The sequence below is a fragment of the Rhopalosiphum padi genome, chromosome 1, assembly GCF_020882245.1.
Source record: "Rhopalosiphum padi isolate XX-2018 chromosome 1, ASM2088224v1, whole genome shotgun sequence".
Taxonomy (NCBI): domain Eukaryota; kingdom Metazoa; phylum Arthropoda; class Insecta; order Hemiptera; family Aphididae; genus Rhopalosiphum; species Rhopalosiphum padi.
In genome coordinates, this window is record NC_083597.1 from 92,106,197 (window position 1) to 92,120,687 (window position 14,491).

General features: G+C 30.9%; 2 protein-coding genes across 5 annotated transcripts in view; one reads left to right on the forward strand and one right to left on the reverse strand.

Annotated features, from left to right (window-relative positions):
• Positions 1-14,491, reverse strand: part of LOC132918247 (semaphorin-2A) — a 355,196-nt gene that overhangs the window by 287,793 nt on the left and 52,912 nt on the right. The gene's annotated exons all lie outside the window — the stretch shown is intronic.
• LOC132918246 (myogenesis-regulating glycosidase) overlaps positions 4,871-14,491 on the forward strand; it is a 91,382-nt gene continuing 81,761 nt past the window's right edge. Inside the window, exon 1 of the mRNA XM_060979381.1 lies at positions 4,871-5,279. Coding sequence (XP_060835364.1) covers positions 5,127-5,279 — 153 coding nt within the window. The 5' untranslated portion in view covers positions 4,871-5,126. The remainder of the gene's footprint in view (positions 5,280-14,491) is intronic.

Below are 14,491 nucleotides of genomic sequence, written 5' to 3' on the forward strand. Positions count from 1 at the left end.
TGATGATCACATACCCGTCTGTATCTTTGTTTATTCCATATCCTCGTGGGAACGTCATAATATAAAAATGCAAAAATACTAAAATACTTAAAAAGTTATCACAAGTTATTAAAGTAATTTAAACCTAGGCTAAAGAAAATACTAGTATAAGTAGTTAATGAATAATTTAGTTTTTAGAAACAAAATAAGACGTTATAAAATAAAATAATAAGACTTTTGGTATCATAAATCGGGTTATTAACAAAATTGTGAATAGTAAAATAGTATACCTAACTTAACCATTGTTATGACTTATGAGGAGGTTATAAGAATAGAGTTCGTAGAAAATTTTGTTTTTCCGCGATAAACCGTTATTATAGACAGTGGGGAAGGGTCATAGATAATAAAGATTTTTTTACAGTGTTGACTGTACAAAAATAGTTCTAATATTTTTCCGCCATTCTAGCCTCACTGAATCAAAAATGTATGTATTATAATTATGATAATTTTTATAGGTAAATGTGTTGAATAAGTTTGATTTTTTCAACTAAAGTGGTTTATTTTTTATTTTTCTGTACTATAGTTTCCACGTGTACGAACTACTGGTATCAAAAACTCAATTTTATATTTCATTAAGTACGTAATAGGTCATGCTGTGTTTATCTAACCTATAATATCGACCAAGTTGGTAAGTGAATTATAATCCTAAGTAAAGTCTACCAATCCTAAATATGTGTATATGTAGTTACGTTTTGAGAAACATCATAATATAAAGTTAGGAAACTGTTTTAAAAAGCATATTGTCAGACACAATAACATATTGTTATCACGATAGCGTGTGTTTTAAGGATACCGAATTGAAATAAAAACTGATACGATACGGAGCCACTCTTACGGGGAGGTCATACGTCGTTAGGACGTTATTATAGGGGGTGGGTTGCAGTTTAGCAGACGTATGACTTTTGCACCCCCCTCTCCCCACAACCAAACACACACACACACACACACAACGACCGGGGTCTCGCGCGATTTCAGCCACCGTCGACGGCCGAGACTTTGTGCGAGGGAATGAGCTATAGTGGTGGCGGCAACGGCGGACGCTTTACAATGGAAACGTAATTTACGATCGCGTCCCGAAGGTGCCAACCGACGAGCGCCACGCCGCGCTGTATTATATACGGAGGGAGACTGCCGGCTGCTCACCCCGAAAACTTTTCGGGCTCATTGTCCCGGCGAACCGCTCGTAAAACTCTACTGTCGGATGCGACGACTGCGTTTCTGCGTAGGTCGTGCTGTACGAATAGATTCAAAACATGCCGCCGCCGCAAAGAGAAGAAACCGTAACAATAATAATAATAATAATAATTATTATTATTATTATTATTATTATTATTATTGAACTCGTCCGTGCCACCAATTCTCTGGAGACGGGTCAACCAGAATATGCAAATGTAAATGTACGTAATACAAATATCATATGGGTACCTATTATAATATATTTAAGCGCTATAAAATGCATATAATATAATATTATATATCGATATACGCATTCGCTTAAACATTTTATATGGACAACCGCTACATATATTGCCGTATAATTATATATGGGTCAGTGTCGTTTTAACTCTCTGGCGACCGTTACTGTGTCAGTGTATACGCGTAGTGTAATACATATATGACAAATATATTATTAAACAATATTTTATTTTATGCAACTACGGTGTAAAATACTATATTGCTGTCATTTCAAAGGTCCCGTCTATGCCGCACCTCTCAAAAGCTATCTTAACTATAATATCATGGCATATCTTTTATCCACTTGAATATCATACATTCATACTGTTATACCAATGTGTATATTACAAGGTATTTAAAACGTAGTATTATGTATGCATATAATATTTATTAAATATATATTTTTAATGCATCATATACGTTAGTGTTTACGAACAATCACAGCATTTTATTTTATATAAGATATTTAAAATAAATAAAGATTTTTCGCTCGTCATGCGAAAACAATGAAATTATTAATTATATTGCTTAATTGCTATAATATACCACTCAAAGATGAACAATAATTTTAAAAAAAATGCACCAAATAAAAAAAAGTGTATTACTATTTACATTCACACGCAGTAAGACATACAGATTCCAGAAATAAGCTTTTAACTTAATTAATACCTAATGAATAATGTAAGCTTATGGGCTATAATTGTTATTCATTTTCTAACAATACTGTATATTTCCAGTCTACATTTGTGATGTATTCATGCATACAATCATTTCTTTTCAAAGTAAACAAATGTTTGCAAATAAATATTCAACATTGACAAATGAAAAAATATACTTTATTTGCCCAGATTGCACAAGCTCCTGTTCGTGCTGAGACTGTTTTAATCAAATAACATAATAATATACGATACTTGTACCATAAAAAAACAATATAAAAATGTACTACGCTAGTGTATTCAAATGTTTTGAACATTTTCAATTTAAAAACGTTTGCTAAATGACATGATTTATAGTTAATATTAACGGAAATTATAAGTAAGCAAATTTGCACAACGGAGTAATTATGTTAACTACACTTTTAATTGTCGCGAAATCTAAATTTCGAACAAGATGACACTCATGACTTAAATAATATATACCTACATCGCAAAAAAATATTGAAAAGCAAATATATAAATACCATTATATAGTCGAAGCAATTTTGTGGTGAATTAATTTCTGTAGAAAATTAAATTTGAAAGTTTTTTAGTTAAATAAATATTGCAGTAGTGTCAGTGATCTCTTTAAATATATATATATATCATGCGTAAGCATAGAATCGGTTTCGTTTCCCGGTAGCCTATAATGCACACGTATTTGTACACATACATATATTCTAGATATATACGCGTCTTAAGTAAAACTAAACACTGAGTCGTCTGATTATTTATTCAATACTACCGCAGAGATCTAAGAGAGATTAAACAATAGTAAATAATTGTGACTGCTTAATAAACGTTCATCGTCATTGTTCTCACCTCTACTTTTAAATCAAAAAATATATACATACACACCATGGACATTTTTTAAATTTCATTTCCCGGTTTAATAATTAATATTATATCAAGCATGGTTGTCGTTATAATATTAACGAGGGATCTGAGGCGATTCACGGCGCTGATAACGACCCATGCATAATATATTATTATGACGCCGAGAAATTTTTAATTCTGTCTATAAGAAAGCCGAACAAACAAACCGACGGTGGCGGCATGTGCTCCAGTTCATTTATACAATAATTCCAAACATTTTCATCGTACTCGATGCGGTGGTTATCGACGAAGGAAATAAGATACAGCATTCAAATAATTGGTTTAGTTACGGTCAGAGGAAATCCAACGAATTTACGCCGCTCAAAAGTGCGCAACAACAATAGGAATAGTGCTATTTCATTTCGATTTCATTACGCACCACCGAGTTTTTGTACCACAAGTTTACACTTGTTACTACTTCAAAGCTCGCGGTTTGATTACGACCACCGCAGAGCAGCGATTGAAGTAAATGTGACACGGTAAGATTCGACGGAATCGTCATTCTACTTGGAACACATCGATACATCGTCGAGTTCACATAGGATAGGTACTTAGACGGATATAGTTTCTAGAGCGCGATAATAACAGCATAACGAAATTCGCATTCGTTAACCGAGCACGCTGAATAATAATCAAACGGTTAACATTATTCCGTGCACATGACATTGATTCGACATTTTATTTAATCAATAATTCAGTAAAAAAAAAAAAAAAGTAAAAACAAATAAATGATAGGGCATTAGGTTGTACTGTAGATACATATAGGTACATATAATCAACGTAGATGGTAATAATTTTCTTACTTCGAACGGGCGTATAATATGTGTATAATAATACTGGTACCGGTAGAGAAAACTCTTGTGTACGTCATTATATATATATATATATATATTACATTATTATTATGTGCTATTTATTTTTCTTAACACGTATAATGTATAGCTCGTGCACAGGATTCTGGAATAGATCCCACACGGTGATTACTTTATGCGTATACGGGGCGTATCAGAACCGAAATTCGAGTCATAAATATAAAGTTCCAGCGGCAGTAGACATCCTGTTTAGGAGTATTGCGTCTTGCAGAGCGAACATTGACAATGACAGAAGCCGTATATATATGTCTGAGTAACGAACGGCGCGGATGTATTTTCCGCTATTCGTTTTGAATAAATTTAACTTACTGTTTTCACGTCCGTGTATTTTATGTAATATACCGTTTGAAAACCGTCAGACCTTTTACACCGGTAAAATTGAAGATTGGAATGAAACGACGTTTACTAAAACGAAATCGTTTCGATTCCTGCAGAAGCGCAAATCGCAAAGTGATGTTTGTGAGGCTTGGATGCCTTTTACGCGGCTTCTCTGAACTGCAAACATACACCATAATTATTATAATATTCCAAAAAATGGAAATTACCACTCATACACACCTCAGAATATTCGTTCTGTGTATAGGGGAGGTCAGTGGATCGAATTTTAGACTTTGAACTCGAAAAATTATTCATTAATAAATTACCTAATGTCGTTTCGGTTGAGCACGAATGATCACGAACGCGCGAGTGCTGTAGTTGCTGTGTTCCTATTGCACACAGCTTGTCTTGACCGACATTGTCATCGGACAATATGCGCTCGTTAAAGTCATCACGCGTATTACAATATATCGTATATGTATTAATAGTAATTATATAATTACCATACACAGTATTGTAGCTACGGTATTGCAAACGGCGGACTATTTCACGACGACTCAGAACGTTGTCAGTTTTTGCTGACGATACGTGCGGTACGGTCGAGAGCTCGTTACAATATTAAAAACAGTCAACAATATTTATTAATATCATCCATCCGTATCAGCAACCTATAGGTATGAGTGGTAAACACGCGTGTGTAGGCACGGGGAGCGTGTGAACCTTGTATTCCGTTTTTTGTAGGGCTTTAAAGAACGTGATATAATATACTCTTATTTCGTCAAAATATATTAAACAGTCCGGACCAACTATTGTGAATATTATACAGCGTTATATTCATATTATTATATTCGTGAGACCAGAAAAAAATAATATGAAATTTCCGGCCAAAACTTTTTGCACTGTTCGAGTTAACGCCACTGATCGACAAAACGCGGCGGTCAATCTGACGTCGACGGGCTGTGAAATAATAAACGACCGGACGGACGTGACGGACCAAGGCCGCTGCCGCCGCTACAAGTCAAAAGTTTGTGCGATTTTATTTTTTTAATGAAAATATAAATAATCTACACAGCAGGTATACAACGTGGATCGACAGTATGGTGTAGGTATACTTACGTACGTATATAATATGTATATATAGTGACAGCGACGGGTTCTGACGTTTAATGTCCGAAAACTTTTTAATTTTTTTCGTTTTGTTTCGGGTACTACCCCGACCATCACCCCCAGAGACTTTACGGAAAGCTTGCGTATACTATTCACTGTTTATGTGTGTGTGGCACGAGGTCGTTGCCGTCAATGTCACGGCCGACGGCGTGCGTATACACGGCAAACCGCGGGGAAAAATTGCCTGTTTTTCACTGGAAACGGCTCTCCGGGGACGACCCCGGAATGGTATATACGTCAGCGTAATTTCCAAGAACTTTTTCACCCTTCCCTTCTCCCCCGGTCCAACCCACGACGTGAAACGTCGACCGTCTCCGTCCCCTGGGTGCACTTTCCTCGCTCGTCCTCCTGCTGCAGGTACGGACGGCCACCACGTGTCCGAGACCAATTCATTTCGAGGAGCCCAAGTCAGCTTGCTAGTATTTTATATATAAATTGTGTACCTCGCATACCCCCGACCCGTTCGCCAGCGTAGAGTTCCTAGATCCAACGATACAGCCATCAAGTGCCAAGCTCACTCCCTCAGCAGCTACTTATTTCCTTCTAAGAACATATTTTACCATTTATATATTACAGTTGTATATAGTGTACAGCTCCAACGCGATATAACAACAACAACAGTAATAATAATAATAATAATATGATCCCGTGAGGGTGGCTGCAGGCCGATCGCAGCTCGTTTTATTGCTCGAATCCTGTCTAAACCGAGATGATAACGGCTATGTGTACATAATATAAGGCGCGCGTAAATACTGACGTCGACGTTCCCCGCGGAAGCCAAGGAGAAAACCCGATACGAATCGCGAATTTATTTGTCTTTTAATATAACTACTCGTCTACGAGACACGACAGATAACATACAATATCACCGGCCGACATTCGAAAACAATAATGGTCAGTATTTACTAATCACTGTTGACCGAACAGAATGTTATACCACGCTATACACGGATAAAGAATTAAATTGTTATAGATAATATAGTGAGATGGTTGGTATATTGTTTTCTAAGTACCGCATAGTCGTACCTTGACGTTATACTTCCACGTAATAAAAAATAATATACTGGAAGCAGTCTATATTGGCGCCACATAGCCTCAGTCATATTATATAATATTACCAAAATACAGTAAGTATAAAAATATTTTTTTAGTTTGATAAAAACAAAAAACGTTTACAAAAACAAAACTGCCGTAATACTAAATTTAAATTTAATTATTCATAGTTACCCATTTTATGAATTAATAATTATCTAAAGATTGAATAGATAAATCAATACTCCAAAAATATTTTGTTTTGAAATATAAAATGTATAAGGTCTATCATTCAAAAAAATAAAAACTTTAAATAATCTTAAATGTTGCTTAAAGTAACAATTATGTAAAAATAATCTTTTTTGAAAAAATTAGCATAAAAACTTAAATTGATTATCTTGTATACATTATTCTACTCGTATATTATTTAAAAATTCAAAAACTTCCTATCACCTACCTATGTAGTATATACACGTGTCCTTCATAAAAATGTTTTGTCTTTTTACCACACACGAATAATATAAATATAAAATACCTATCTACAATATTTGTCAGTTCTCCTCTCATTCACTCGTAACACTAAACTCCCCTCCCCCACCGACTATACCGACTATATGTTCATCATTTTTCTCTACTGCACCTAATTCGGCCAAACAATCCTTAATTAATTTCCTTCCTTCATGTTGAAAATTAAGGCCGTACGCGTATTCTTTTGCTGCAGGCGAATTCATTTCCTTCGCCCGACCTCGTTACACAACCACCACATTATTCCAAGCTCCAACAGAACTTTCCGTTCGACCACACAATTACAAGGGTATACAATCCCAATACAATACCAGATAATACATAGCTCCGTGCACCACCTTCTAGTTACGGAGCGTTTATTAATTATCTATTTAAAGTGAAAACATATTTTCGTAAGTACCGAACAACGATGGAAGTACGTAACCACAAACGGCACAAACAATATTATTATAATATATTTTTATTTTATTTAGTATTTAAGACATATGAGTTTTTTCTAAAATATAATCAATAAGAAGCGTTTCAATTTTTAATTAATTTTAACGACCGAAAATGTATTAACTATAGCATGATAAACTATTATATAGGTTTGCCTATTAGGTATTATATTCTATTTTTATATATTAATTGCTTCTCGTAATGACGATTTTGTGCATAGTAACGAGATGGTTTAAAATCAGCAAAGGAAAATTTGGTTTGACAAAAGCCACAATAAGGAACGTTTTAGTTTAAAATAATTGAGTTTGCTACGCTATAAAGGTTTATTCAACTGCAGGGAAAATCTTACAAGACGATACACGTGCAAGAACGGAAACTACATATATAATACGTTAAATATAATATTATAATATATGCGTTAAACACGTGATTTTTTTAGTCTTAAAATTGGTAAATATTTAATATTTTAATATCATATTAAATATTTTACTTTATAGTGACGCGTCGTTTTCCGAACAGCATCCCCCGGAGTGTAACCCAAGTTTTTCAAATACTGTCTTAAGTCTAAATAATTTTTACTCGGTATTTTCTTGACATCAGTCCCTAAAGCTACATCGATACTTAATTAACAAAGTGGGAATTTCTTTAAAGAATATTATATTAATAATAATATACAAGTTATTACAGTAATATCTTTTGAGACGGATTGAAAATATCAAAAAACCTCAGCGATATAAATTGTAATATATACATATATAGATACGCGAGCACTAAGAAAATGAAATGAACCTTATTGCTACTACTTCTTAAGATTGTACACATTTCATCAACAATGAAAAACTCGTGTATTCTAAAGATGTTTCAAACTTAAATAAAAAAAAAAATCTTTATTTTATAAATATAAAACTCATCGATAAATGTAATAAAACTCTTGCGTATACGATGAAAAAAATGTATTGTATTGCTACTTAAATAATACAAAATAATATTATTCTTTGTGTAACAGGAATTATTAACAAACTTCAGTTTTTTTACCACCGCAGTTATAACCAAACGAAAAATTATCTTTTCATTTAATAAATACAATTAAGATATAAATCAAGAAAAAAGTTGTGAGTTAATATTACCAATAGTTTAGTAGATCATGATATTAAATAACAAAGTAACTATATTTATTTAAATTGTATTTTATTATTATGTTTAACATAATGTTAAAACTATTCGATATTATGATATTTTTTTTCTATTTGTTAAAATAACATAATTTAATTGATAATATTATTAAAATTTTGTTAATCACATTTTTATATTTATACATCAGAGTTATTATCAATTGGTTTGCACATAATTTCAAACTAATCGTTTCTATCTACGAAATTAATTTAAAAACTCTCAGTTAATAATTCAAATAAGATCGATAAGATCAAATAAAACATCTTTTCTATTACATACAAAAACATTTTAGAAAAATCATAAAGCATGCCATAAAATCTTAAAATGCGCATAAAAATAACAATTTGCATATAAATATGAAGTTCTACACAAATTACCAAAATATTGATTACAGGGGACAATTTAAACTTTAAAAATTATAAGAACATTATTTAATGATCATCAATAATTGGTTATTTGTATTCCGAAGTGTATAAAAACTAAATAATGATTTAAAATATTTAAAAAAAAATATATAATAATATTATTTGAGTAAAGTTCTAATATATTGAAATAATTATCTAATAAAAATAGCAAATTATTATAATACTATCAAAGTATTAATTATTTACAATGACAACTTTTGCACAATTGAATTGTATTTTTTTATTACAAGTTAAACACACTACTTTTGAATTCACTATACAGTAACACAGTACATTAAAAATATATGTTGACAAAATAGTATATTTTTGTTTTAAATATTTAAGCTTTTTATTTATGACAAAATGCCCTATATTTCTAATTAATGTATTCCAAAATAGAATATTCTTACTGATTTAAAAATTATTGACGATAAATAAAAAATGAACGACAAACCAGCCTTGTCATATTAAATTTGTTTTAGCATATTTAATATGTCTACATTTTCAGAAAAATATATGATTCATCATATTATACAATAATTAAAAATAAGGGTAGTAATCATTGCTTGGTTTTTTTATACTTAAATGTATTATACTACACTACGTGTATAATTTATTATAGGTCTACTAAATAAGCCATTATTATATTGACAACTTAAACCCGTTATAATGACTGACTATACATTTGATTGACTCGTGTTAGATTTTTGTCGCACTGCGGACACTATCTCATCCACCATAAACTTTTAAATATTTTTTCGTATTTACGTATTTCTTATTTTCTAACCAACATGAATTATTTAATTTTTGATTTCATGAATACAAATATTTTTTATTAATATTAATAATTACAAATTATGACGATTGTTATGATTTTTATAAATTGCAATTTAAGTCATATTTTATTATGGTACATCATTTGTTGTGTCATATTCATACATTGTTCACTATTTTATGACGTGACTATATTAAAGAAACGTCATTGAAAATGGTCATCATTTTCATGTAAAAGCACATTGCAGTAAACAATTGAGGCCCTCTCTCGGGATCAGTTTAGAGTATTTTGGACGTCATATTCAATATGACTGTGCTCGCGATATAACTATAGTAATTGGTTTTAATATCTACTGAAAAATGTTCACCGTTATGTTTAGAGAAAGTTTTTACTCATTTTTGACCATTTTGGATTAATAACAACGGCCATGTTTGTCGTAGGTAGGTACTTGTCGTACGTCTCGTGTTTTTCACCACTTCCAGAAGTGCATCCAATTCAACACGTTCTAATTTGTATGACATGTTTTTTTTACCCATCGGGGTCATCACAATATAGTAATTTGTCGGCCATTGTTGTTTTTAATTATTGTTTTATGTACGCACATTTATATTATAATACAGGGTACTTCTTTTCTTTTGTTTATAACGAAGGTATTTAATTCACAATCAATTTTTGTTTTTATAATTTAAAAGACTACACTACACCATGCCATTAGAAAATATCAATAAAGTGTACTTATATTATGAATACATTTTTATTTTTTTTTTGATTTATTAAGAAACAACCCATATTTTTTTTAATTTCACATTATGAACCAAAAATAATATTTTCCCAAAAATGACAATATATCAAAATTGTTGAAGTAAACAATAAATTAATTATCAGTATTCAATCATCGTAAGCAGGTGTGTGCATGTATCAATATTGTATTTTAATATTAACCTTTTACTTATAATATTACACACTAGAAAATTAATTTTGATTGCTCTGCGGATTTAAGTTATGAGTTTATGACGTCAATATTATGTCATATAAATGGCCAAATGGGGCCTTTCGGTGTACATAAAAGCACTTACTCACTTAATGTTAGATAGTTTCTGGATCAATTCAGTTGTATGTTAAGTTTATTTATTATTATAGTTATACCACATTATTATCTTAATCATAAAGTCATGTTATTTATCTACATTAAGTACTTAAATCCTGAATCTATCCAAGCTACAATTTTAACAAAAATTGAATAAATCAGTATGTATTATTTAATTGAAAATCACTTCAGAAAAAAACATAAAAACTCAGTACAAAATTAAATTTTTGTAGACGGAATTGAAATTTACTTACTTTAATTTTTTCTTAGACAATATGTATATTCAATGTAACATTAAGATATTATTATGTTTGTATTTATCTATCATAATATAATGTCATTATATCAAGTCGCTAAATAGCTATCATTTATTCATTATTTCATTGGTGTTTAAGTTTTACAAATATATAATATTACCAATTATCAGCAATACGAAACATTATGTTTTACAAGATAAATATTTTATGAACATATCAAAGAAGATCTAATCATAATTTAATGCTTTCAAGTAGTATGCATAAACTTATATTAACTAAGTCATATGTGATTAACAAAGTATACGTATTACATTATACTATGGACGATATTTATGTTTCTATCAGAGTAATGTATTTTAATTGAAATAGTTGGAAAACAATAATTTAGAAGCTAATGATATTAACATATAATATAGATTAACCATTCGGACGTAAAATTAAATCAAATTACTAAATTCCATAGATATTATTACTCTATAGTCCATTTTCATAATTCTGTAATAATGTAATGGTATTGTTCTTCAGTTAAAACAAATATACCATAATACGGTTATTAATACGTATTATTATATTATAAAAATATATTTAAATTATTAATATACATATTATTAAATAAAATATTTTCAAACAATAATATATTATGATTTATTGTTTCTTGTATGTGCAAATTAAATAATAATATACTAAAATATATCTAAATAATTATTTCCCTGACCTTTAGCAACTGTGAGAAAAAAATTGTTATTTAATTATATCGTACAAATTGTACAGTACAATAACCAAATATTGTCTAATTGAAACGATACAGTTTCGCAAAATAGAGTAAATGATATAAATGAATTTAATTTTAATATTTACGGTTTTGTATTATTGTCCCCACAGACTGGTCCACCATTTACATCCAAATGTAATTCGTGCATCAACTGTTTGTTTTACAAAAACAAAAAAATAAAACACTGGAAAATCTCTAGAGAAACTCAAATCTCATGTTATTCTTCTTACCCTAGGCTAAATGTAGGTGTACAATACCCAGATACAATTTAACTGGCAATAAATCAAATTGGACGCTTACAGTTTTCCACTGAGTTTACCTACTGTGAATTATACTCGTATATTGTACGTGCACTGCATATGTACAGAAAAATTTATAAAAATATTATTATATATGTGTACGAGTACACTTTTTTTTTAAACATGACTCAATAATTGTTGTTGTATTTATATGTACAGTGTTAATAATAAAACAAATATACATAATATAAATCGTAAGAATCGTATTATGATGACGAAAAAACAATTGGATCGATATTCAGACCGAAATAAAAATATTATCGCCATCGAACGAGTATTGTAATATACCTTAATATTATAATATTTGATTGTAATTTCGTATTCTCACTTACCTAACCGACAGGAAATAATTTGATTCTGTAAGTAAAGCTCGAGTGTATATAGATAGCAGTAAAGTGTTATTATTGTATAATGTATATAGACATTATCGATTGAAACCGAAGAAAACAGTGCATTTTATTTGCCGTTCATAACGGTTATTTACCACTAAATAAACTCGTTGAAATTTAATTGGATCATATGGATTACGCGCAAACCATAACATTAAACGTAATTATATATATAAATATGTACTATAAAGTGTATAGCTACTATTATTAAGTGTCAGTAATGTCACGCGAGTACAACTCGGACCCGTTTCACCTCTATATTATTATTATTTTTTTTGTCACGATTTGTTTTTTACGTGGCCATTACTTTGCACCCACCCTCGGGGATACAAAACTGACGTTTTGTATCTCCGCAGTATCCGCACTCAGACAGTGTATAATATCATGAACACGCTTTTATATTCGGACTCCGATGCAACAATAATTAAAATTGGCTTTGCGCAGTTTTCCGGCGCTTGCCAGTAATACAACTGTAAAAACTATATTGAATGATTCGTTTACTTTATACGTAATATTATCATCGAATTCTTCAAATATTTGTGTACATTTAAATACAACATTTTCAAGTACTTTATTTTTTCATACCATTTAATTACGGAATATACTGTGGCGATACAACATATTTTTTAAACCGAGATTTACCATTGTTTATAGAAACTATTATTAATCAGATATTTTTTTGAAATTCTGCATCTATCTAAATCGAAATTTAGAAACGTTGTCGAGTAATTTTTGAGTTTTTATGTTATATATAGGTTACTATTTTACTAAGGATAAAATAGAACATATAATATTTTTTTAGTACATATTAAACACCGATAGTCACACATTTTACAAATTATAAATTATATTAACTGCTATGCTTAAATTATCGGGTTCCTTGTATTATCTTGTAACTTATTATTATAGACTATAACCTTAAAATAGGAGTTTAATGACTAAGAAACTATGTACTCATTGTAGTATGTCAATATATAAATAAATCAAAATATTCAAAAAAAACTATATCTTGAACAAATTACAATAAAAAACAGTGCTTTTCATTCATAAAATAGACATTTATTTAAAAATCTAAGCATTTACAAATTTACCTCTAAGCAAGTATACTTAAAAATTATAAAAATCGTAATTTGAAATTTTTTATTGCCATTGAAAAAAAAATGAGTACGCTTGGCAAATCACGCTGCATATACATACACATAATATACCGTCTCTCCATAATTTCGATTTTTATTTGCTTTACCACTGGAATCTATACGAAATCTGCACGCTCCGGTATTTTATAATGGAGTTTTTTGAAATTGCAGTTTACTTATTCCATTATCTGCTATAGCACCCCTCGTTTATATTATATTTATATTGTTTTGCTATATTTAATATATATAGTGTACACATTTTTCCGTTTTCCCCCGCTGCTGCCGACGTCATTCCTCGTCGCAACGGCTTCTACTCTCGAACAGCGCATATACGAATGATAAATGACAGAGCTGGTAATATCGAACAAGACTTCATTTCACGGTCCACGGCATTTTCCTTCGGAGAGAAAAAGCGGTGGTTGCGGTGGTGCGGGCGGCTGTGATGGCGGCAAATTTGTCACAAAACGATTAGAAAACAGCTTGTGCGAGCATTGTTTGACCTCCCCTTGCTCTTGCGGAGGTCGCAAGAGATAATACATCATATATAGGTATTATATAATATATAGTTCTCCGGAGCAACACGCGGCTGCCTCCGTAGTCAGCGGTGGGAAATTATGATTAATTTCTTCGTCCCCGCACCATCACCATCGACGGTATTTTTGACCGTTAATATTCGTCTTCGCATTGTATTCTGCTTAATGGGTATACGGGCCCTGCTCCGGCGCTTAATGGACACCAATAGTGCTCTCTATGGTAATGATTTGAGGCCGTGGCGCATTGTC